General features: G+C 39.8%; 1 protein-coding gene across 2 annotated transcripts in view; it reads left to right on the top strand.

Moving 5' to 3' along the window:
• Positions 1 to 5,302: 5,302 nt before the first annotated feature.
• The window catches only part of MCMBP (minichromosome maintenance complex binding protein), a gene marked incomplete at its 5' end in the record, with an annotated part of 66,359 nt that continues 46,062 nt past the window's right edge, over positions 5,303 to 25,599 (top strand). For both annotated transcript variants that reach the window (XM_082673350.1, XM_082673349.1), the window contains one exon: positions 5,303 to 5,360. In XM_082673350.1, coding sequence (XP_082529476.1) covers positions 5,303 to 5,360 — 58 coding nt within the window. The remainder of the gene's footprint in view (positions 5,361 to 25,599) is intronic.

The raw sequence follows: 25,599 nt of genomic DNA, 5'->3' as shown, positions 1-25,599 counted from the left end.
GGCTCAGCGGCCATGGCTCACGGGCCCAGCCGCTCCGCGACATGTGGGATCTTCCCGGACCGGGGCACGAACCCGTGTCCCCTGCACCGGCAGGTGGACTCTCAACCACTGTGCCACCAGGGAAGCCCCTCTCCTGGTTTTTTTTTTTCCAATAACTTCCATGTCTGACCTGAGCTCTTTTTTCTCTCAGCCTAATGTTGGTTAACTTGAGGTCATCTGAAACCAGGCTACAACCTTGATCTGATCTTTGCCACAGGGCTAGATTCTCTAGTTTACCTGAGAAGTCTTCAAGGACCCTTGAAAATACCTTTGAGTGAATCCTCCTAGGGTTTGAACACCGAATGGATTGGTTTTTCCACTCCTGGAAGGCCCCAATTTCTCCTATGCTGCCTAATCTGGTAGCAGTGGCCACCTGTGGCTATTGATCATTAGAAATGTGGCTGTCTGAATTGAGATGTGCTATAAGTGTAAAATACACTCCGGATTTTGAAGAATTAATTTTAAAAAGAGATCAATAGTCTTCGTATGGATTATTTGTTCAAATTATAATATTTTTATATGTTGGGTTAAATATTTTATTAAAATTAGTGTTACCTGCTTTTTACATTTTTTAATTTAACTTTTAAATTACATATGTGGCTTGCAAGGTATATCTGAGAGACTGAATACACAAACAATGGCCAGACCATAGTTAACAATAGAACCTGTATCCTCTGACAGTAGAGCAATTGGTTCACAAAGGTCAGGACTTGGTTGATGAGTGCCAACTTTCCTATTTGTTTCCTTCACTCCCCAGAAAACAGGAATGGTTAAGAAATTCCTCCTTGGGAATTCCCTGGCGGTTCAGTGGTTAGGACTTGGCGCTTTCACTGCAGGGGCCCAGGTTCGATCCCTGGTCTGGGAACTAAGATCCTGCAAGTCATGGGGGCAAGGCAAAAAACAAACCAAACAAACAAACAAAAAATTCCTGCTCCCTTTTGTATTCTAAGAAAGGGTTAACTGTAAAGGACCACCTTGCTCTTGCACATTCCAAAATAAGACTCACCCCTACCCATCCTCAATGACTCCCTTGTTTTATAAAATCTCAAATTTTACCCCTCTTCTTTAAAAATGTCCTGAATGCGTGTTCTCCCTATTGCAACAGGCTGAATAAAATCACCTCCTTCATTGTCTGAGGCATTTTGTCTTTCACCTATTGTCATCCACTATCCAACCACTAAACTAGAGCCACGTTATTTTCTATTTGTTACGACAGCACACCACTTCTGATAATACTTTTTGTATTATTTAGGGTAATGCTAGCAGCTGTTAAGAAAGAGATCTCGGAATGCAATGTTCCTATAAAAATCCAGGCTGACTTTAGCACAAGGTCATTCTAGTCATCACCATCCCATCCATCAGGAAGGAGCAAAGAACATATCCAGGGCCAAATGTTTAAGAAATTGAAGTGGAAGTTCCAGATGTCACATTCCCTCATGTTTCTTTGGTAAACCTAATCACACAGCCCTACCTAGCATCAAAGAAGGCTGGGAAATGTAGTCCCTAGCCAGGCAACCAACCTCAGCTACACTTCTGTAGCTAGGAAATGCAGTTCTTCCCTGGGAAAACTTTATATAGCCCTGGAAGGAGAGAACAGACTTTTTTCAAAGTCTCAATGAACAGATGAATCCTGAAGAAGAGTTAGGATAATGGTGGTAGAAGATCCTAAGAAGTAGAAGGCAACAAAGGCCAGAGTGGAATAGGCAAAAGGGCTTTGGGAAAGATGTCCAAGAAAATAAAGTATATAAAATAGCTGATGTCTCTAAATATCTAGAGAGGAGATTTGAGCAATTGATGGAAAGTGTGCATTACCCATTCAGCAAATATTTATTGAGCATCTATGATGTCAGACACTGTTCTAGGTGCCGGGGAACAAGGCAGCATACAAATACCAAAATCATTGCTTTAAGGATCTGGTGGAAATTTTAGTGCAGCTGAGGCTGAATTTGTGATAAGTATATAGAAAACAAGCAAATGTTTAAAAGAAATTTTTACCCCATCCTGAGGCAACTACATTCAATTCTTTCTGCTGATTCTTTCTGTATTTCTATATTTTTAAATTAACATGATTACATGTCACTTCTGTTCCTTTTTTTCTCCTTTGCATTATGTGTTGACTTCCCAGATGAAAGATGAGGATTTTGCTCTTTTTGGTCTTCTTTGTCCTTATCACATATATGAATCCTATATATCCTCATCCCCCTAGCCTCCTAAAGTTAAGTTATACGGACTGCCCTGGTGGTGCAGTGGATAAGAAGACTCCACGCTCCCAATGCCGGGGGCCCGGGTTTGATCCCTGGTGAGGGAACTAGATCCCAAATGCATGCCGCAACTAAGGGTTCGCATGCCACAACTAAGAAGCCTGCCTACCACAACTAAGACCTGGCACAACCAAATAAATAAATTTAAAAATATTTTAAAAAATTATAATGTTGGTTAGGGGCTTCCCTGGTGGCGCAGTGGTTGGGAGTCCGCCTGCCGATGCAGGGGACATGGGTTTGTGCCCCGGTCCGGGAGGAGCCCACATGCCGTGGAGTGGCTAGGCCCGTGAGCCATGGCCGCTGAGCCTGCGCGTCCCGAGCCTGTGCTCCGCAACGGGAGAGGCCACAGCAGTGAGAGGCCTGCGTACCACACACACAAAAAAAATTATAATGTTAGATTAATATTGAAATTGTAACATTATTATGCTATTTAAACACTATTGATAGCCATATCATGCAATAAATTGTGATTCTTTTAATTTTCTATTCAAGTTTTTGTTTTCCTACCTTTAAGGCTTGGAACACTTTTCCCTCACACTTTTCACCTAGCTAACTCTTATTTATCTTTCAAGTCCTAGTGTAAATGTCACATTTTCAAGAAATCCCTGAAGGATCCTTTCCCCACAAGACTCCCTCACTAGAATAGATAGTGCTGTTCATTCCTCTTATAGAACTTCACTTTTTCTTGCCTGGCACCTATCATGGTTGTAAATGAATAGTTATTTAGTAATAAGTCTCTCACTGAACCATACATACCATGAAGGCAGGGATGGTATCTCCCTTTTTCACCCCAGTATTTCCAATGCCTTTGGTAATTACTTGTAGACAGTGTTACGTAACATCCTCTTTAAAAATACGGACTTGGGGTGGGGGCAGAAGTGTGATTACCAGTGGTGGGAAGAGAAAACTTGCCATAGAGAAGTACTCTCAGGGACCTTCCCTTGGCCTTTTAAATTTTCATAACTACTTATTAGTAGTGTCAAAACATCTTGCCCCAGGAAAATTAGAGGGTGAAATTATTAACATTATAAAGTAATTACATTTCAGTAGAATCACAGTGTCTCTTTAAGTAAAATCTGAGCAATTGTTTGCTTACAAATCACTGAATACAGAGGTAGAAACCAAAAGCTTAAGTGTTACTAGCCACTGCTGAATTGCTATCCAGCTGAAATTTCATATAAAGTAAATCTGAAATTATCACAATTTAAAAGCAGATGTTCGGGATGTTCCCTGGTGGTCTAGTGGTTAAAAGTCTGTGCTTCCCATGCAGGGGGCAGGGGTTCGATCCCTGGTGGGGGAACTAAGGTCCCACACGCCCTGCCGTGCAGCCAAAAAGTTAAATAAATTAATAAATAAATAAAAGCAGATGTTCATGACATATATTTAATTTGTGTATTACTGGCCACAAAGCTAAAGAGGGGGTTTCTCCATTCAATACCAGGGACTTGGCAACCCCCTCTGTTCAATGAATGAATGAACAAAGTGGTGGTAATGCCAAAAATTTGAAACAGCTCCCCCAAACTCATCAGAGCCAGATGTATGATATAGTACGCCAGTCATAGTTATCCCTGGGTATTAGTTGCAAGGAGTTGGTTCCAGGACCCCACGGATACCTGCGGATGCTCAAGTCCCTTATATAAAATGGCATAGAACAGTGGCCCTGGGTGACCGGCCCTCTATACCTGCAGTTTCTACATCTGCGGATTCAAACAACCTTGACCCCTGGATAGCGGGTGCAGAATGTAATCAGTTCACGGTGACAAATACAAAATAACCCCTTTTGCCCTAAGGAGGGCTTGAGACCTGAGTTCAGGTTCTCCAGCTCCCCACTTTCTAGACTCCATTCAGATCCTTCCGTTAATACGCCATATTTCAGCTGATAAGACTGGGATTTCTCAGATATATTCCAGGCCTAGGGGCTGTTTCATTACAGAACTTGCATATTTCCCAAATTTCCTCATTCAAAGGTTACTGTTGACTTGATCTTTTGTGTGTGGTGATGCCACCGTCTTCATTCTGAGCGTGTCCTGACACACACGTCCTGTAGGAACCTCGCCAAAGCTCCTCGGCTGTTTCCAGCTTCTAGGCAGACACAGGCCAGGGTATGTTTTCACAGTTATGAACTTGCCTCTCAATCAGGAACTAGTCCCTCCGCAGTGCCTGAGATAACAGAAAGAGAGCTTGGGGTTTTTCAAAGTCCCCTTTATCTAAATGTACACCTTCCTCAGTGGGGTAAGACTTGATCCAGCTGAAGGAAAGTCACTACACAGGGTTTCGGGCAGGGAACCAGAAAAAAGAGTTGCCATCGGCCAAAACAAACAAACAAAAAAACACCAAGAGGACGCCATGAGGTGGGCAGACACCAAAGGCTGCTTTACACTCTAGTTTTGCCCAGCGATAACTTTGAGGTCTCTTTGGGTTTGTGCTTTGCGGCTGTTGCAAAGCCTGTGCAAGGGCTCGCACTATAAATGTATAAACCGGACCCCGGGAGTTTCCCCCTTCGGTCCTGCAGAGTGACACCCAGCAAAACACCTCCCTCGGCCTGCGACGCCGGGCTCCGGATCGTGAGGCCGCGCCTGCCCTTCCTTTCGCCCGTTTCTAAGATGGCGGCTGCCCTGCCGCCGCGGCCCCGCCCCTCCCCGGCCCGCCCCCCGCCCCCGAGCAGGCCCGCCCCGCCTCCCCGCCGCGGGACCGCGCCGCGCGCTCCCGCCGCCTCTCCCCGCGCGAGCTCCACCCAGGTCGCAGGCAGCGCGGTCGGCGGCGCCTATTTCCCGCCATTGTGCAAAGTGGAGGTTGGGGGCCCGCACGCGCCGCCTGCCCGTCTCCGGCAGCGCCTCGCTGCCGCAGCCACAGCCGCCGTTCTCTGAGGCGCGGGGAGGCCGGGCGGCCCGCGCCGCGAGGCTCACCCTGCGTGGGAGGGCGCGGGCGAGAAGCGGCCGAGCCAGCGAAGAGGAGCAGCGGCTCGGGACGCCGGGCCGCGCCGGCTCCGGCCCGTCTGCGAGATGCCCTGTGGGGAGGATTGGCTCAGCCACCCGCTGGGGATCGTGCAGGGCTTCTTCGGTGAGTGGCGGCGCCGGGGGCGGGCTAGGGGGGCCGCCGAGTTGACGGAGCCCCGGGCCCGGCCCCGCCGCGCGGCCCCACGCGGGGCTACCTCGAGGGCTCGCGCGGCCGAGACGGCCAGCCGGGCCTGCGCTGGCCGGCGTTCCACACAGCGAACTTCGGGCCGCGGCTTCCCGGGCCCGGCCGCAGGTGCCTCCCACCTGCCCGATTCGCGATTCGCAAGCGGCCGAGGTTACGCCGCGAGGAGCGGGCGGGCGGGCGGCCGTGATTGACGGCCTCGCTTCCCGTTTTGGCCCTGCTGGCGGCCCGAGCCCCGCGTGCGGCACAGCTCGGAGGGGCCCTTGAACCTTCGCGAGGGCCGGCGGAGATGGGGTGAAGGAACAGCACTTTGCCTGGGGGAAGCCTGCAGGATATTTCAAAACTTCCGGTGTGTCGGGGGAGTACTCGCTCCCTCGCAGCAGAAGTTGGCTCTAACTCCTGTATTACACACATCCTCTCTTTTCGAGATAAGATATAGTGTTAACAGCTTAATTTTTCTTTAAGGGTGCCTTTAAAACCAGCCGGGTCTCCATCTCCTCTTGTGCCAGAGGTAGCAAGAAATGTTGAACTACTCAAACGCGCTCCTACATAGAAAGAGCTTAGAATGTGGCAGGCAAGCTTAGTAAATTTTAGTTGCAATTATTGCTAATGCCACTTTTCTGGTAAGGAAAATTTAGGTTTGTTTGCAGTTAACTAGGCATTTTGGCCACAACCCCCATGTGTTTTGCGCTTAGGAGTGGTAGACGCAAACCCGAACAGAAATCAGTGTGTTAGATCAGAACACCTGACGTGTCAGGAGGTAACTTAAACTTGTTGAGTGGCCTTCCTCACTTAAGACGTTGTGGGATATTAGTGAGAACGCCTATTAAGAAGCTCAGTAGTCCCCAGCAGCCAAAGCCGATGACAGAAAATGTGTGTACTTCTTGCAGGAAAGGCTCACTCAACAAATCTTCATTCATTTTCCTTATAATTTGAACTAGTTTAGTTAGCTGGTTTCCCAGGCTGAAACTAGAAGCAGCAAATGAGGAGAAGGGCTGGATAGGCAACCGGACTGTAGGCAGTGAACACCGACAACCTGATAAAGAAGAAATTTAGAACTATGCATATGTTGTTAAAAAAATTTTTTTTTTGAATCACTGTATATCCATCAAGGGTGCTTTTGAGGAAGGGGCATATACCTCTCCACTGAATCCTAGTGATTGATGTTCGTAATGAATACTGGAACTAATAATTGATTTCCAAAGTGATGGCACCAAAATGTGGAGTGAAGATTAAGTTGCACAGTAGGTTTAGGAGGGTTCAGGGGCGTAAGTACTTTTTAGGAAAAATCTTTCAAAAGTAAGTTTTGGTGCTTAAAGGGTGAAGTTCCCGTTATTGATGTTTAGAAAATTTATTTATGAGAAATACCCCTATCCTAGTCTTGCTGGATCAATGAGATGATTTTATATTTGGTATATATTTGAATGTATTTGTGTCAGATTTTGTCTCCTGCATGTATGATCCTAAGAGGCAGACGACTCATTATAGTACAAAAGGTGTAATTTGGATATAAAATATTGGCTTCACAGTATTTTGTAAAGTTTGTGTAGTGTTGTGGGAACCTGGACCTTGTGGATGTGTTTCCCTCCAGAATGTTTTGTTCTCATACAGGTGTGTCTTACAGAGAAAACAACTAATACTTACAGTCATGATGTTTTTGTAGAAGCTGTTCTGATGTATAGTATATATTTTTGCTATATTTTCCTATCACTGTGAATATATTGAATAACTTTATCATAACAGCATTTACAGGTGAGAAGTAAGTGAGGTGTTAAACTTGTAGACTCTTTTTGGTTTAGTAGGAAATTGTTTTGAATCCATCTTTCCCCCAGATAGAAAAGGAGTGCCCGTCTGTTGTGGTTTATGAAGCTTCTGGGCCCCGCCCCTGCCCAGCTCTCAGACCCTCATATTGAACCTTTTTTCAGTTCTTTGATTTTGAACCTTGCCTCTAGGCTTTCTGCATAGGCTATTTCCTTTGCCTGGTCCCCACTTCCTCTCCCAGGGCCACTTTCCTGGCTAAATCTTACTCTTCCTTTGGGAACCTCAGTTAGGTACCTCCTGCTGCATGTAATTATAGGATCCTGTGTGGCCTAGAAATTAGCTTGTAAAGCATGTTGTTGAAATCACTTGTTTCTTGGGTTCCTCGGCTGTATTTTAACCCTGGGAATTCAGGCCGTGTATCTGCTTTATTCACCTAGAATATACCTGTACATCAGAAGGGCTCCGTGAACATTTGCTGAGGAGAGGCAGTGGAAAGACTGATTAATCAATCAGAAATGGTATAAATTGTGGTGGTTACTGTGACCACAAATCTAAACTAAGGACAGTCCTGGTGGACATTGTATTGGTTCAGAGAATGCGATGTGATTGTACCAGGTATGAGTTACTCTCACATGCAAATCCTAATTCTTTTTTCTTAGTTTGGATAAGAAACTTTGAAATTCTCTTAGAGGCCAATCATAACTGTATGAATCATAATTCATCTTTGTGAACCAATCCATATTTTGAATTTGTATCTGCCATATTACAATTGTTTGTATGTAAATTTTTTCCTATAAGCCTTCATAAAATGCCTTTTATGTTTCTGTACCAGTTTCTAAAAGATTTTATATGTAGACTCTTGAGGGCCAAAGGCTTAAGATTTAGGAATACTTTATTGGGCTCTGTTATGTGCGTAATGCTGATGGCTCAGTCCCCACAGTGCTTGTTCATTTACTGACCCATATTAAATTGCTTCCCTTAAACAAGAGCAGGAATCTTAGATGAGAAAAAGTTTTGTATGCTTCTTTTTCTTTTAATCATTTTTTATTTTAAAGAAGGAGTTTTTTTCCTGTGAATTAATAACTGCTGTTAATTTCAGAAAAGTAGGAATGCTTATCAACTGATTCTTTATGTACGTTCTCTTCACTTTGCTGGTTGGGTCAGGATTATTAGTTCTGATTATATTCAAGGCACTTTGGTCATATCTAACAGAACTAGAACTAGACTAGCTCATGAAAAAAAGGACGTTGGTGTGTGGAGGAGGGAAAGGAGTAGTATTTTATCACTAGCAGTTTAGAGAATTTAAAGCAATAATAAAATCATCTAAAAGTCTGTCTGCTTTTTTATTGTCACCATGATTCTGTACCGACAGTTCACCCCCTTTTGTCTGTATCCACCTTCGATCTCTCCTACCACCTGGCCCTTGTTAGACCACTGAAAAAAAGTGATTTGTTATAAGGCTATAAAACCCAAAGGCAGGGAGGGTGGCTTGGTATCCCAAGAGACTGCTGAATGGAATTGGAAAACTAGCAGGAATCCAACCAAGCAGTGCTTCTCAGTTTTTCTCCCTTAGGCTATGTTCATCTCTGCACACAAACTTTATCTTTCTCTGTTCCACAGCTCCCAGTTTCACCTGTCAGTTCCAACCCACTTGAGCTAGCATCTTTATCTCAATCCGAAATTCCAGGGTTAGAGAATCTGATTGGCCCACCGTGGAGTCAGGGGTCCACTAGTCAGCTACGGCCAGGGCAGTGTTATGTAGGATAGTCGTAACTATTGAGGCCCATACCTCAGCAGTGGGGGAAGTTCTCAGAGAAGATGAATGGATTGGGCAGCTGTGGCAGAAGCATAAATACATATATCTATACATGTGCATATATGTGGATATATATACGTGTACATATATGCATTTTAAAATTATTGAATAATAACTTGCCTATGGTTAAAAAAAGCCAGCATGATAGTATTAAATGAAGAGTAGAAGTATGCTGCTCTTCTCCCACTGAGGTCACCAGTTTTAACTGTTTCCGATTATAGTTCTTTTTTCTTCATTGAGATATAACATAAAATTCACTGTTTTAAAATGTACAGTTCATTGGGTTTTAGTATGTTCACTGTGAGTGCAATTATCACCACATTATTTCCATCACCCCAGAAAGAAGCCCCATTATCTGTTAGCAGCCACTCCCAACTGCCCCCTCCTCCCTCCTCTTGCAACCACTAATTTACTTCTGTCTATGGTTTACCTAATCTGGACATTTCATATAAATGGGCACATATAACTTGTGGCCTTTTGTGTCTGGTTTCTTTAACGTAGCATAATGTTATCGAGGTTCATTTATGTTGTAGCATGTATCAGTACTGTATTTGTACAGTACTGATACATGTATCAGTACTGTATTCCTTTTTATGACCAAAGATAATGTTCCATAGTATGGATATACCATATTTTGTTTATTCATTTATCCATAGGTGAACACTTGGCTATTGTGAATAGTGCTGCTGTAAACGTTCATGTACAAGTTTTTGTGTGAATATATGTTTTCAGTTCTCTTGGGAATATGTCTCAGAGTGGGATTGCTGAGCCATCTGGTAATTTTATGCTGGAACTTTTTCCCAAAGTGTGTGCACCATTGTACACTTCCACCAGCAATGTGTGAGGGTCCCAATTTCTCCAGTCCACTTCAACACTTGTTATGATCTATTGCTTTATTAGTAATAGCCATCCTAATGGGGGTGAACTGGTATCTCATTGTGATTTTGATTTGTATTACTGTAATGATAATAGTATAATAGTGTCTTTTCATATACATATAGGCCATTTATATATCTCATTTGGAGAAATGTCTCTTCGAGTTCTTTGCAGGTTTTTGTTGATATTTTTATTTTTTTTGGCCACGCCACGCAGCTTGCAGGATCTTAGTTTCCCGACCAGGGATTGAGCCTGCGCCCTCTGCAGTGAAAGCGCAGAGTCCTAACCACTGGACTGCCAGGGAATTCCCCTTTGCAGATTTTAAATTGGGGTTTTGTCTTTTACTGTTGAGTTATAAGAGTTCTTTATATATTCTGAATATTAGACCCTTATCAGATATATGATTTGGAAATATTTTCTACCATTCTATAAATTGTCTTTTCACTTTCTTGATAGTGTCTTCTGATGCAAATTTTTAATTTTGATGATGTCCAGTTTATCTCTTTTTCCTTTAGTTGCTTATGCTTTTGTTGTCATACTTAGGAAACCATTGTCTTATGCAAGGTCACAAAGATTAACACCTATGTTCTTTCTAAGAATTTTTAAGTTTTAGCTCCTTACATTGAGGTCTTGGATCCATTTTGAATTAATTTTTGTATATGGTATGAGGTAGGGATCCGAATTCATTCTCTAGCATGTGGATATCTAGTTGTCCCAGCATGTTGTGTGTGTGTTTTAACATTTACCAGTTTATTTTGAAGGATATCATAAAGGATGCAGATGAAGAGGTACATAGGGCAAGGTGTGGAAGGGTCCCTTGTGGAAGAGCTTCTGTCTCCATGGAACTTGGGTGTGCTACCCTTTCAGTATGTGGTTGTGTTCACCAGTCTGGAAGCCCCACAGCACTGTTTGTTGAAAAAACTATTCTTCCCCCACTGAATGGGTTTGGCAACTTTGTTTAAAAAATGTGTGTGTGTGTATCATTTGACCATAGATGTATAGCTTTATTTCTGAACTCTCAATTTCATTCCGTTGATCTATATGTTTACCCTTCTGCCAGTACTATGTTGTCTTGATTACTGTAGGTTTGTAGTAAGTTGTTTTTATTTTTTTTTTGCAGAATAATTCTTTATTTTAATTTTTGGCTGTGTTGGGTCTTCGTTTACTTTGCAAGGGCTTTCTCCAGTTGCGGCAAGCGGGGGCCACTCTTCATCGTGGTGCGCCGGCCTCTTCACTGTCGCGGCCTCTCGTTGCGGAGCACAGGCTCCAGACGCGCAGGCTCAGTAGTTGTGGCTCACAGGCCTAGTTGCGCCGCGGCATGTGGGATCTTCCCAGACCAGGGCTCGAACCCGTGTCCCCTGCATTGGCAGGCAGATTCTCAACCACTGCGCCACCAGGGAAGCCCTGTAGTAAGTTTTGAAGTGATATGTGAGTCCTCCAAATTTGTTTTTTTTTTTTTAAGATCGTTTTGGCTCTTCAGAATCCCTTGTATTTCCATATGAATTTAGGATCAGTCTGTCATTGCTGCAAAAAAAAGGCACTTGGCATTTTGATAGGGATTGCATTGAATGTGTAGTGCGTTTAGTTCTTTTGGTAATGGAGAATAGTAAAGATTACAGATTCTATGGGATAGGGAGGGTGGGAGGGAGACGCAAGAGGGAGGAGATATGGGGATATATGTATATGTATAGCTGATTCACTCTGTTATAAAGCAGAAACTAACACACCATTGTAAAGCAATTATACTCCAATAAAGATGTTAAAACAAAAAACAAAACAAAAAAGATTACAGATTCTAGAGCCAGACTGCTGCTTAACTACAGGGCCATACCCAGGATATTTGTCTATAATCATTTTTTAATATCTCCCTTCTTTATACTACAGAATTATTTTCAGTAATAATCATGAAATAAAGCTATATGCAGTGCTTAAGGTAATTACATATTTTCAAAATAGATCTAGACATTGCTTCTATCAATTTCTCCCTGCCCATTTTAGAATTTTTTGTTGTTGAGTTCTGTTATGTTGATGTTGTTTCATGTGGTATGGGTACCACACTTTAGATTTGAATAAGTTTGTATTAATTGTATAATTAATGAATTCTTTGTATTAGCAAGTTTCAGCAGACAAAACTCAACTGTTTACTTGGTAGTGTTTATACCTACCTAATAGTTTGAATTTTGGTCTTTTAGTTATAGTTTGATATCATAATATTTTATATAAAGAATTGTCTGATGACTAATAAGTGAATTTTGATAAAACTGAAACATCTGCAAAAGACACAAATTAGAGAGATACCAAATCTTTCCACTGATGTTACTAACATATTTTCATAATTCATTCTTTAGCTTTAAAACAAATAGCCATTTAAGAAGAATACATTTCAATTTTAAGATATGATTCAGATTCAGTAAAATTTTCATGTATGAGTAAAATTTGCACCTACTGCACCTCTCACTTCTCACTGTTTCACTGATTTATTAAACACAAATAACAATTCCAACAAGTTGTCCCATGGAAGATAGAATTGAAGTAACTCAAGTTCTCCTTCTTCATCTTTACAATCACTGGGTTATTGTTTGTTTATTTAAAATCTTTTGTATACATGTAGGACTCTAGAGTACCACAGGGCTTGGGGGATACTAACTGCTCTAACCAAATTTGGACTGTTCTGTACCACTGAGAAATTTACTATCCAGACATATTCATGTAGCTGTGTCTGTTGGGAGCCAAGTGTGTAACTGAGGATTCTTCAAATTAACTTCTATGTAGAATGCAATATTCATTAAAGGTTAAGTAGTAAAAATGTGCTAATTTGACACTACCACATATATTACTAAAACTCAGCAGTAGTTTTAGTTTAGTTCCCACAATTGTTTGGGATTAATACCAACAAAAGATTTTCCAAGGAAGAATATTTTATCACTGACATTGTTTAGAGTTGCCAATTCAGCGTGATGGTAGAAGCAGAATGAATTTTAGTTGGTTTTATTATTTTTAAATTCTCTGTAGGAAATGTATCTCTTATTGCTAGCACTTAGGGTAGACTACTCCTACCACTTCTGTAGTAGGTCACTGCTTGGCCCCTCTTACTTCCTAACTTTGAGTGTGAACATGTCAAATTAATTAACCTTTCTTTACCTCAATTTTATCATCTATAAAATGGGACTAATAAGAGAATCCAGTTTTTAAGCCTGTTAAAAGGATTAAATGAGATAATGCATATAAAGTGCTTAGAATAGTGCCTGGCACAGTCTTCTAAGTGTTCACTAAACATTAGCTACTATACTTTGGTAAAATTTATAATTTACAACCATTATTCTAAACAATATATATTTTACTTCCATTTGAGTCTCAGTGTGTACTTTTCCCCCATCCTCATTTTTGAAGACTTCTTTAGAGCTGTTTTAAGTTCACCACAAAATTGAGCAGAAGACATAGAGATTTCCCAAATACCTCCTGCCCCACACATGCATAGTCTCCCCTCTGTTATCAACACGTACTACCAGGGTGGTGCATTTGTTATAATTGGTGAACTTACACTGACACATCATTATCACCTAAAGTCCATAGTTTACATTATGGTGCATTCTTGGTGGTGTATATTCTGTCGCTTTGGACAAATGTATAATAATATGTACATACATACATTCATCATAGCAGCATACAGGATAGTTTCTGTGCCCTAAAAATCCTCTGCGCTCTGCCTGTTAATTCTCCTCTCCCCTCTAACCCCTGGCAACCACTGATCTGTTTTTTACTGTCTCCATAGCTTTTTTTGCCTTTTCCAGAATGTTATATAGTTGGAATCATATAGTATGTAGCTTTTTCAGATCGGCTCCATTCACTTGTGATATGCATTTAAGTTTCCTCCATGTGTTTTCCTAGCTTGATAAGTGCATTTCTTTTTGGCACTACATTCCATTGTCTGGGTATACCACAATTTACTTATCCATTCACCTAGTGGAGGACATCTTAGTTGCTTCTAAGTTTTGGCAGTTACAAATAAAAACTGCTATAAACATTTGTGTATAGGGTTTTCGTGGACAGAAGTTTTCAACTCCTTTGGGTAAGTACCACGGAGTGCCATTGGTATGGGTAGAGTATGTTTAGTTTTATATGAAACTGCCAAACTGTCTTCCAGAGTTGCTGTACTATTTTGCATTCCCTCCAGCAATGAATGAGAGTTCCTCTTGTTCCACATCCTCTCCAGCATTTGTTAGTATTCTGGATTTTGGAGTGTAGAGGTAGCTCATTGTTGCTTTAATTTGCATTACCCTAATGATATACAATGTGGTGCATCTTTTGCTTATTTGCCACCTGTATATATTCTTTTTAAAAAATATATCTTTATTGGCGTATAATTGCTTGACAATGGTGTGTTAGTTTCTGCTTTATAACAGAGTGAATCAGCTATACATATCTCCTATACATATCTCCTCCCTCTTGCGTCTCCCTCCCACCCTCCCTATTCCACCCCTCTAGGTGGTCACAATGTATATATTCTTTTGTGAGGTGTCTGTTCAGGTCTTTGACGCATTTTTTAATTGGGTTGTTCATTTTCTTATTGAGTTTTAAGGGTTCTTTGTCCTCCAGCTTTGTTCTTTGTTCTTCACTATTGCTGGCCATTCTGGGTCTCTTGCCTCTCTATAACTTCAGATTCAGTTTGTCAGTATGCACAAAATAACCTGTTGGAATTTGATTGGAATTTCATTGAATGTATAGGTCAAGTTGGGAAAAACCAACATCTTAAAAATATTGAGTCTTCCTCTCCATGAACATGGACTATCTCTCCATTTATTGAGTTCTTCCTTGATTTCTTTTGAGTTTTGTAGCTTTCCTCCTCTAGATCTTATACATATTTTGTTAGATTTATACCCAAGAACTTAATTTTGGGGAATGCTACTACAAATGATACTATGTTTTTAATTTCAAATTCTACTTGTTCACTGGGAGTACATAGGAAAAGTGATCGACTTTTGTATGTTAGCCTTGCATTCTGTAACCTTGTTTTAATAGCTTATTAGTGCCAGGAGGGTTTTTTTGGTTGATTCTTTTGGGTATTCTATGTGGAAAATCATGTCGTCTGCAAACAGAGAGTTTTATTATTTTCTTTTCCTATCCATATACCTTTATTTCCCTTCCTTGTCTTACTGCATTAGCTAGGACTCCAGTACCATGTTGAAAAGGAGTGGTGAGAGAGGGGGCATCCTTACCTTGTTCCCGTTCTTAGTGAAAAAGCTTCTGGTTTCTCACTTATACTATTTTTAATTCTTCTGTTGCTTTCCTTTTAGATTTACAGGCATGTTCTTTTTTCCTCCAACAATTTTAGATACTAATTCAAGGCTTTCACTGAGGAAATTAGTGTCTCTTTACTGCCCTCCATTGCTTCTACCCAATTTGTGTCAGTCATTGTATATTACCAAAGTTTACAATATTTATATTCTATCTGTGACTATAATTTGTGCTTTGTCTGATCATGTTAGAAAGGTTAAAAATCAGAATAAATGAACTACTGAATATAACCAAAAAGAAATACATGGATATAGAGAGCAAACTAGTGGTTACCAGTGGGGAAGAGGAAGGAAGGAGTGGCAAGATAGGGGTAGGAGATTAAGAGGTGCAAACTACCATGTATAAACTAAGTAAGCTGGAGTACAATCTTGTCATTAAATTATTTTGGTTTAAGAATAGTCTTTTAAGAACAAGGTCAAATCATTTCTCTTAAACCCCAAGGTTTAATATCAAGCCATAATTTACAGTTTTTCATAATAAAATAGGTCTTGGACTTCATCAAATGCTTGGTTCTGTATCCCCCGAGAAGGTCATTTTTTTTTTCTTTAATCTTTTAGTGTGGCAGATTACACTAATAGATTTTCTAATAACAAACTTGTGCATTATTGGGATAAAAGTACTGCTTGAACATGATTTTTTAAATATATATTCCATTGGATTCAGAAGTTAATAGTTTATATAGGAGTTTTGCTTCTTTATCTTTTGTGAAGTTGCCCTGAAACTTTGCAGAATTTTCTGGACTTGGGACTTCATGGGATTGGGAGGAAGGATTAGCTACTGTTTCTTTTGTTTCTCTCATTGATATTGGACCTACAATTTTTTTTTGACCAAATTGTGATAAAAATAAGAACTCAGTCTTCTAATCTTGTGCCAATTTTGGCAACTTATATTTTTTCAGAAATTCATCCATTTTATCTGAATTTTCAAAATTATTAGTTCATACTTCATGATATTATATATAGTTTTTAGTATTTATCTATAGCATTTCTCCTTTTAAAGTTTTGTTACTTTTTCCTTATAGTTCTGTGTCTTATTTGTATCCTGTTGTTTTTATTTATTTGTATATTTTATTCTTTCTTTCTTTTTATCTTTTTCTCCTGTACAGGCGTGCCAGAAAATTTGTCTGTCTTAATATTAATCATTTGTATTGGTGTTTTTGTTCTCCATTCCATTGATGTCTGCCCTTAGCTTTATTTCCTTTCTTACTCTTTGGTTTGTTTTATTGCTCTTCTTTTTTAATTAAAAATTTTTTTTCTTTTAAATTAATTTATTTTTTGGCTGCATTGGGTCTTTGTTGCTGCATGTGGGCTTTCTCTAGTTGCGGCGAGCAGGGGCTGTTCTTTGTTGCGGTGCACAGGCTTCTCATTGCGGTGGCTTCTCTTGTCGTGGAGCGCGGGCTCTAGGCGCGCGGGCTTCAGTAGTTGTGGCACGTGGGCTCAGTAGTTGTGGCTCACGGGCTCTAGAGCGCAGACTCAGTAGTTGTGGCGCACGGACTTAGTTGCTCCGCGGCATGTTGGATCTTCCCGGACCAGGGCTCAAACCTGTGTCCTCTGAATTGGCAGGCGGATTCTTAACCGCTGCGCCACCAGGGAAGTCCCTATTGCTCTTTTTTTAGCTTCTTAACTTGAATGCTAATAAACTCATCTATTTCCATTCTCTCTTGGTATTTGATAAATGTGTTAAAATCTGTAACTTTCTTCCTAAACGCCACTTTAGTAGCCCACAGATATTAACCTGTACAGGTTTCTTTGTCATCCAAGAGTATTTGATAATTATCACTCCATATTCCTTTCTAAACTAAGGATTTTTTAATAGTATAAGTTTATTTGTTTTTTCTTAAATCATCAAGGACATGAGGATGCAGTTGTTTTAAGCTTTCCTTTTGTTATTGAGTTCTTACCTTGTCACATTTTGGTCAGAAAACATTGTATGTTTCATATCTATTGAGGTTTCCTTTGTGGCTAGTACATAGAACTTTTTGTGAATGTCCTGTGTACTTAAAAAATGCACTTTCTGTTTGGATATTTATATATTTATTAGAGAATTTATTAATTATCTTATTCATTTTGCCATATTATTTGTTTTTGTGTTTTGTGCTTAATTTATGTTTTGAGAGAGCTGTGGAAAAGTCTAATTGTGATTGCTGTTTTATTTTTTTTCTCTTTAGTTTTGAAAGTTGTTGCTTTATGTATTTTGGAGGCTATGTCAGGTATATATGTATCTTATTTTCTTATGTTAAAATTTAATTTACTTATATTTGTTTGTATTATTGCATTTTCTCCCCATTGAAGAGAATTTTGACATCATTTTCAGTAAGTTCTCCTGGCATTTTATTCACATCATTTTTTTACTCCAGACTGTTATCTTTTCGTGGATGTTCTTTAATGAGCCTGTTGAATCACTCCTTTAATTTGTGTCAGTTGCTTTTTAGGTTTGTTGCTTAGTTTTCATACTGGGATTTTTTTTTTTCCATTGCGTTCATGAATTCTGTTGTTTCTTGGATCCTGTGTCTACCTCTTTATTGGAGTCTTTTTAAATTTTAAATTCTTTTTAGGAAAGGTTGTGTGAGAAGAAGAATAAGAGGCGCATTACATAATGATAAAATAGTCAATTCACCAAGAGGACCTAAATGTAAATACACCTAGCAAGAGTTTCAAAATACAAGCAGAAACTGACAGAACTAAAAGGAGAAATAGACAAGTCTGCAATTATAGTCGGACATGCTACTACTCTTCTCAGAACTGTACCAGAACTAGTGGAGAGAAAAGCAGCAAGGATATAGAACACCATCAGTCAAATAGATCTCACTATTGTAGAACCCTCTACTTAACAACAGCAGAATACACATTCTTTTCAAGTGCACATGGAACATTCATTCACCAAGGTAAACCACATCCTAAGTCATAAAACAAATATTTAACAAACCTAAGAGAATTGGAATCATCGAAGTATGTTCTCTGACCATAATGTAATTAGAATAGAAATCAGTAACAGATAACAAGAAATTCAGACTTGTGAAAATAACATTCTGAACAATTTGTGGATCAAAAAGAAGTCACAAGGGAAATTTTAAAATATTTTAAACTAAAGGAAAATGACAACACAACATATCAAAATTTGTGAGATAAGCCAAAGATGTACTGAGAGACTTCAAGGGCATTTATTAGAAGAGAAGAAAGGTCTCAAACCAATAATTTAAGCTTATACTTTATGAAACTAGAAAAGAAGAGCAAAATAAACCCAAATCATACAGAACAAAGGAAATAATATAGAGCAGAAATGAATGAAGTTGAAAACAGAAGAAAAAGAAAATCAATGAAACCCAAAGCTCGTTGGGTGTTTTGTTGTTTTTTTACCCAAAAAGATCAATAAAATTCATATGCATCTTCAGACTGGCAAAGAAAAAAGAAAGGAAGACAAAGATTACTGACATCAGGAACGAAATGGGAGATACTGTTAGAGACATGTGAAAGAATAATACAGACACGAAAAGAATAATACAAACAGCTCTCTGGGCATAAATTGAACGACTTGGATGAAATCGACCAATTCCTTAAAAAACACCCTATTAATTTCCTATTTCTTTTGTAACAAACTACCACAAATTTAGTTGCTTAAGACAACATAAATTTATTTTTTTATTACAGTAGAGTTGATTTACAATGTTGTGTTAATTTCTGCTGTATAGCAAAGTGATTCAGATATATACACACACACACACACACACACACACACACACACACACATTCTTTTTTATATTCTTTTCCATTATGGTTTACACAAGATATTGAATATAGGTCCCTGTGCTATACAGTAGGACCTTGTTGTTTATCCATTTTATGTATACTATTTCGCATCTGCTAATCCCAAACTCCCAATCCATCCCTCCTCCACCTGCCTCCACCTTGGCAACCACAAGTCTGTTCTCTATGAGTCTGTTTCTGTTTTGTAGGTAAGTTCATTTGTGTCATATTTTAGATTCCACATATAAGTGATGTCATATGGTAGTTGTCTTTCTCTGTCTTCACTTAGTATGATAATCTCTAGGTCCATCCATGTTGCTGCAAATGGCATTCATTCTTTTTTATAGTCAAGTAGTTTTCATTGTATATATGTTCCACATCTTCTTTATCCATTCATCTGTCGATGGACTTTTAGGTTGATTCCATTTCTTGGCTATTGTGAATAGTGCTGCTGTGAATATAGGGGTTCATGTATCTTTTTGAATTATAGTTTTGTCCATATGTATGCCCAGGACGGGGTTGCTGGATCATATGGTAACTCTATTTTTAGTTTTTTGAGGAACCTCCATACTGTTTTCCATAGTGGCTGCATCAACTTTCATTCTCACCAGCAGTGTGGGAGGGTTCCCTTTTCTCCATACCCTCTCCAGCGTTTGTTACATAAATTTATTATCTTACACTTCTGGAGGTCAGAAGTCTGATTTGGGTCTCACTGGGATAAGATCAAGTTGTCAGCAGGACTGCATTCCTTTCTGGAGGCTCTAGGGGAGAATCTACTTCCTTGTCTTTTTTCCAGCTTCTAGAGTTTGCCAACATTTCTTGGGTTGTGGCCCCCCTCCATCTTCAAAGCCAGCAACAGCTGGTCAAGTTTTTCTCACATCTTCTTACTCAGACTTCCTCTTCTGCCTCCTACCACTTTTAAGGACCCTTGTAGTTACCTTGGATCCCCCCAGATAATCTCCCTGTTTTAAGGTCAGCTCCGCCTAAATTCCCTTTTGCCATGTGACAATATATTCACAGGTTCTGGGGATTAGAATGTGGACATCTTTGCGGGGGGGGGGGTGTGTGCATTATTCTGTCTACCACGGCCACCTACTATCCAGACTCACTCAAGATAAAATGGAGTTCCCTCCTCTCAGGTCCACTCTCCCTCCATTGCCCACCTGGAACCTCAGTTTTACTTTTTGTCTCTATGCATTTGCTTATTCTAGGTACTTCATATAAGTGGATACAGTATTTGTCTTTTTTGTCTGTATTATTTCACTTAGCATGTTTTTAAGGCACATTCTTGTTGCCGTAATTGTCTTTTGACAAATATACAAAAGCCAATTCAATAGAAAAATAAGATTATTTTCAACTAAGATATTGGAACAATTAGACATTTAAATGCAGAAATATTACTTGCAACCTAAATCTCATGCCTTATAGAAAAACAAACTCAAAATGGGTCATAGATCTAAGTGTTTAAACTGTTAAACTTTTAGAAATAAAGAGAAGATCTTCATGACCCAGGGTTTGGCTATGAGTTCTTAAACATAATTCCAAAGACACAATGCATAAAAACAAAAATTTGATAAATTGGGCTTCATCAAAATTATAAACTTTGTTTTGCAAAAGCATTGTTAGGCAAATGAAAGGCTGAGAGAATATACCTGAAAATCATATATCAGATAAAGGACATATCTAGAATATATAAGGAAAATGTAATGATTATTAAGCCAGTTTAAAAAGGGGCAAAAGATTTAAGTAGATTTGAATGGACACTTCACCAGAGAGGATATAAGGATGGCAAATAACCACATGAAAAGAATTTAGTATCATTAGTCACTAGGGAAATGCAAATTTAAAGCATAATGGGATATCGCAACTACTGGTAGAGCTAAAATTTTTTTTTTTTTTTTTTTTTGCGATACACGGGCCTCTCACTGTTGTGGCCTCTCCCGTCGCAGAGCACAGGCTCCAGACACGCAGGCTCAGCAGCCATGGCTCATGGGCCCAGCCGCTTCGTGGCATGTGGGATCTTCCCGGACCGGGGCATGAACCCGTGTCCCCTGCATCGGCAGGCGGACTCTCAACCACTGTGCCACCAGGGAAGCCCTAGAGCTAAAATTTTTAAAAAATTTTGACAATACCAGGTAGTGGTAAGAATGCAAACAGCTGAATCTCTTATACCTTGCTGGTGAGAATGCAAAATGGTACAGCCACTCTGGGAAATAGGCAGAATCTTAAAATGTTAGTCGTAATAATATATACATATATATATGTATGTGTATATACATACACACATACATATATATATATATACCTAGCTGTCGCATTCTTAGGTTTTTCCCCTAGAGAAGTGAAAGCTTATGTTCACACAAAAAGTGTTTATAATGGTTTTATTTATAGTCATCAAAAGTTGGAGACCATCTAAATGTCCTTCAACAGGTGAATGGAGAAACAAATTGTAGTTTGGCTGAACAGTGGAATATTACTCAGCAATAAAAAAGAAATGAACTATTGATACACTTATGTGTTGGGGGTTCCAAAACCAACCGTATGTTTGGAGATTCACTAAAATGACATATATGACTCAGTATGTAGTTGTACTCCTGGCTAAGATTTATTAAAGCAGCATGGTAAGGATACACAGCCGGATCATAAGGGGAAAAGACAGATGGAGTCTCTTGGAATTTATACGTAGTTTTCCTTATGCTCTCTCCCATGGGAGAGTTCATAGCTTGGAAGACTCGATATTGTTAAGATTTCAGTTCTCCTCAAATCTATACTATGCAATATAAACCTAATCAAAATTTCAGCAGACTTTATATAAAAGTCAACAAGTTGTTCCTCAAAATTATTTAGAAAACTTGAGGATCTAGAATAATCAAGACAGACTTGAAGACAAAGATGAAGAACATAACTACCTGATTTTAAGACTAACTATCAAGCTGTAGTGATTAAAACAATATGGTATTGGCATAAGGATAGACAACTAGATTAGTGTAACATAACAGAAAGTCTAGAAATACATTAACGTAAATACAATGAGTTGAGTTTGACAGTAGTGCCAAAGCAATTTATTTATTTATTTATTTTAAAAAAATCTATCATTTATTGCTGCTGAGGACCAACCAGGAGACTTTCCCCCAGTCACAACATCTATTTCTCATCACTGATGGACTTGGAACTATGATAGTTTGCTAATTCTATAGCAGGAAAGATTGGCAGTGTATGAGTGAAGTTCCTGTCTTTGACCATGGGTTTAGTGAGTGCATATGTTTAGTGAGTGGTTATTTTTTGCATATTTTCTCTTTGGTAGATGTGTGACAGTTAATTGTTACTCTGTTTGCCAAAGCAATTTACTGCTAGAAAGTTGTTTAATTAAATAATGCTGGTACAAATGGATATCTTTTTGGAAAAAAATGAGCCTTGATGTCTGTGTCACACTATAATCAAAAACATTAATTTGATATGGATTACAGACTTAAATGTGAAAAGTGAAAAACAGGAGAATATCTTTATGACCTTGGGGTCAGTAAACATAAAAGAAAAAATTGAAAAGTTGGACTTCGTCAAAATTGAAAACTTCCCATCAAAGGACACCATTAAGAATGTCAAAAAGCAAGCTACAGATTAGGAGAAAATACTTGCCCTACATATATCTGACAAAAGACTTGCATTCAGAATACACAAAATTTGTACAAATCATTGATGCCACAACAAAATCTTTTTTTTTTTTTGGGCCGTACTGCGTGGATTGTGGGATTTTAGTTCCCCAACCAGCGAGTGAACCCTGGCCATTGGCAGTGAGAGCGTGGGGTCCCAACCACTGGACTGCCAGGGAATTCCCAACAAAATCATTTTTTTAAAAGATGGGCAAAATTAATAAGCAGGCACCTCACAAAAGGATTTATTGGAATGGTCAATAAACATATGAAAAGGTGTACATCACTAGTCCTTAGGGAAATGCATATTCAAACCCCAGTGAAATATTACTGCATACCCAGCACAATGACTAGGATTAAAAAGATTGACAAGACCAAGTGTTGGTGAGGTTATATAGAACCCTCATATGCTGTTGGTGAGAGTGTGAAAGTGTATATATTTTTTGTTACTCAGTTCCCCTGACCACTTAAACTAGGGCAGGATTGAGTGCAGTGGTGCCCACATTCAGATGGCCAGGAATTCATGGGAAATATAATAGAGTGATATGTGTGTGCTCAGCAGGTCTCTTGGTTGCAGATGGCCCAACTCGATTCTGCTTAAACCAGAGAAGATGAATACGTTGTCTCAGGTAACGGTTCCTGAGAGGGTTAACGTCAGGCTCAATTACAACCAAATACTTCACACTGTGTCTACAGAAATCAGCCTTTTTACTCCACTTTCCTCTGGGATGGCTTAGTTTTCAGACAGACCTTGGTCACTGTGGCCACATGCAGCTGCGGGATTATAACCTATAATGTTGAGCCCAGCTACTAAGCCTTATTCCCAGGATTGTCCTTGATTGATGCATCCCTAAACTGATCATCAGAACCACTGTGAGGTCTAGGTCAGGTCCACCCTTGGGCTGGGAGTAACGGTGCTGTGGTTCCTCCCTCAAAAAGAGGCACTGTCACTAGAAAAAGGGGAAATGGATGCTAGTCTTGCGAAACAACCTATTTTCTCTACATTGTACTTATTTAATGTTTATTTCTCTAACTCCGATAGCTATGTCCCAGGCCCTTGCTAGACCCTGGAAATGTAAAGGTGAATTGTTTGTGAATAGAGAGCAGATCTGTAGCCTGGCATTGAAAACTCTGTGATGTGTTTGGCCTCCTCTTCCTTTTGTTCAGTAGCTTTATTCTTTTCCAGGCACTTTGTGCTCCATGTATTTGAATTTCTGGTAGTGTCCATCCTTGTCCTTGGTTTACCATTACTCTTTCTTCCCCCAGAGTGCTCTACGTCTGGAATATGCCCATCCCTCATACCTCAACATGTTTCAGTTCTACCCTTCTTCCCAGGCCTGGCTCAAACACCTCTTTCAGAACCCCTCACTGAGATTTTTTTGACCTACGTTAGTTTCTCTTCTTTGCTTTTGCCTGTTATTCTATCCATAGCTTATCTTAGCTTTAAGTTCCTTCAATTTTAAATATCCTGATAGCACCTGGCAGAGTGCTGGGCACACAGTAGGCTTAATAAATAATGGATAGTTATTGTACTCTTTTTTTTTTAAAGAAGGTGTTGGGGGTAGGAGTTTATTAATTAATTTATTTATTTTTACTGTGTTGAGTCTTCGTTTCTATGCGAGGGCTTTCTCTAGTTGTGGCAAGCGGGGGCCACTCTTCATCGCGGTGCGTGGGTCTGTCACGATTGTGGCCTTTCTTGTTGCGGAGCACAGGCTCCAGATGCGCAGGCTCAGTAGTTGTGGCTCATGGGCCTAGTTGCTCCGCAGCATGTGGGATCCTCCCAGACCAGGGCTCGCACCCGTGTCCCCTGCATTAGCAGGCAGATTCTCAACCACTGTGCCACCAGGGAAGCCCAGTTATTGTACTCTTGATAATTTTGGAATTATCTATTGCAGTCCTTTAATTGTCCAGCAGTACCAGATATTAGTAAGCTGGCCTTTACTTAAGAACATTTTGTATGCATGTAAGTTACTTAGAAGTAACTTACTGCTTCCCAATCACTCTTTGATGTAGCCTCATCACCTGTGATGTGGTATATTCAAGTTTCTTACACAAATGCAGTCAGCATAGTGGTGTTCACAGTCATGGCTGCATGTAGGTCTTTTCTTTAAACATCCATTTGGACTAGAAGCAAAAATACCCATTCTGGTCCCCTCCCCCCACCGTCCAATTCAGTAATCATTTATTGGCATGTGTCTAGTAGAGTAGTGGTTCTCAGATGTTAGTGTGCATCAGAATCACCTCAAGGGTATTTTAAAACATGAATCGCTAGACTTCACCTCCAGAGTTTCTGATTCAGTAGGTCTTGGATGGGCTGAAGAATTTGCCTAACAACCACTCAGGTGGTGCTAATACTGCTAGTCTGGGGACCAAGCTTTGAGGACTGGTTTACTAGTAGTAGATTTAACCCTCATTGCACATCAGAATCACTTCCTCGTTTTTCACCTCCACGAGTTCTTTTTAAGAACTGTCCTTTGCTCAGTTAAGTGAAAGCATTTGGAATCTCTGCTGCAGCATGGTGTTAGCAGGATTTTATGAGTATTTCTAACAGAATCAGCTCCACAACAAATATAGACAAAATTCCTTTACGCCACATCTCCATAGCACCTGTGTGATGAGTATGGTACCTGTGTGTGGAAGTACTGACCAGCTATGGTTAGGTAGTTCTAGTTCATGAAAACATATATTCCTAATTCTGTTGATGATTCACTCTTTGGTCTTGACCAATTCCCATAATTTTTCAAAGTCTGGTTTTCTTTAACATGACATTAAAAACACCTTTCTCTGATTTTGCAATCATCATTGCAAGAAGCATAAAATGGATGCTGAATCTTGGGAGCAGGGCAAGTTTCATGATAATTGTCTGAGGTATCTCCTGTAGATTGCTTATTAGTTGTAAGGGGAAGAAAGTAACTACAGTGGAGAAATTGGCTGTCACTTTGGGTGATGAAAATTAACGTCATCGATGAGGGGAAGATGGACATCTTGTCTCTAAATGATGTACCTACAAGGGCACAGCA

This window comes from Grampus griseus (genome assembly GCF_964374135.1).
Source record: "Grampus griseus genome assembly, chromosome: 16".
Taxonomy (NCBI): domain Eukaryota; kingdom Metazoa; phylum Chordata; class Mammalia; order Artiodactyla; family Delphinidae; genus Grampus; species Grampus griseus.
This window is presented reverse-complemented; position numbering and strand designations above follow the sequence as displayed.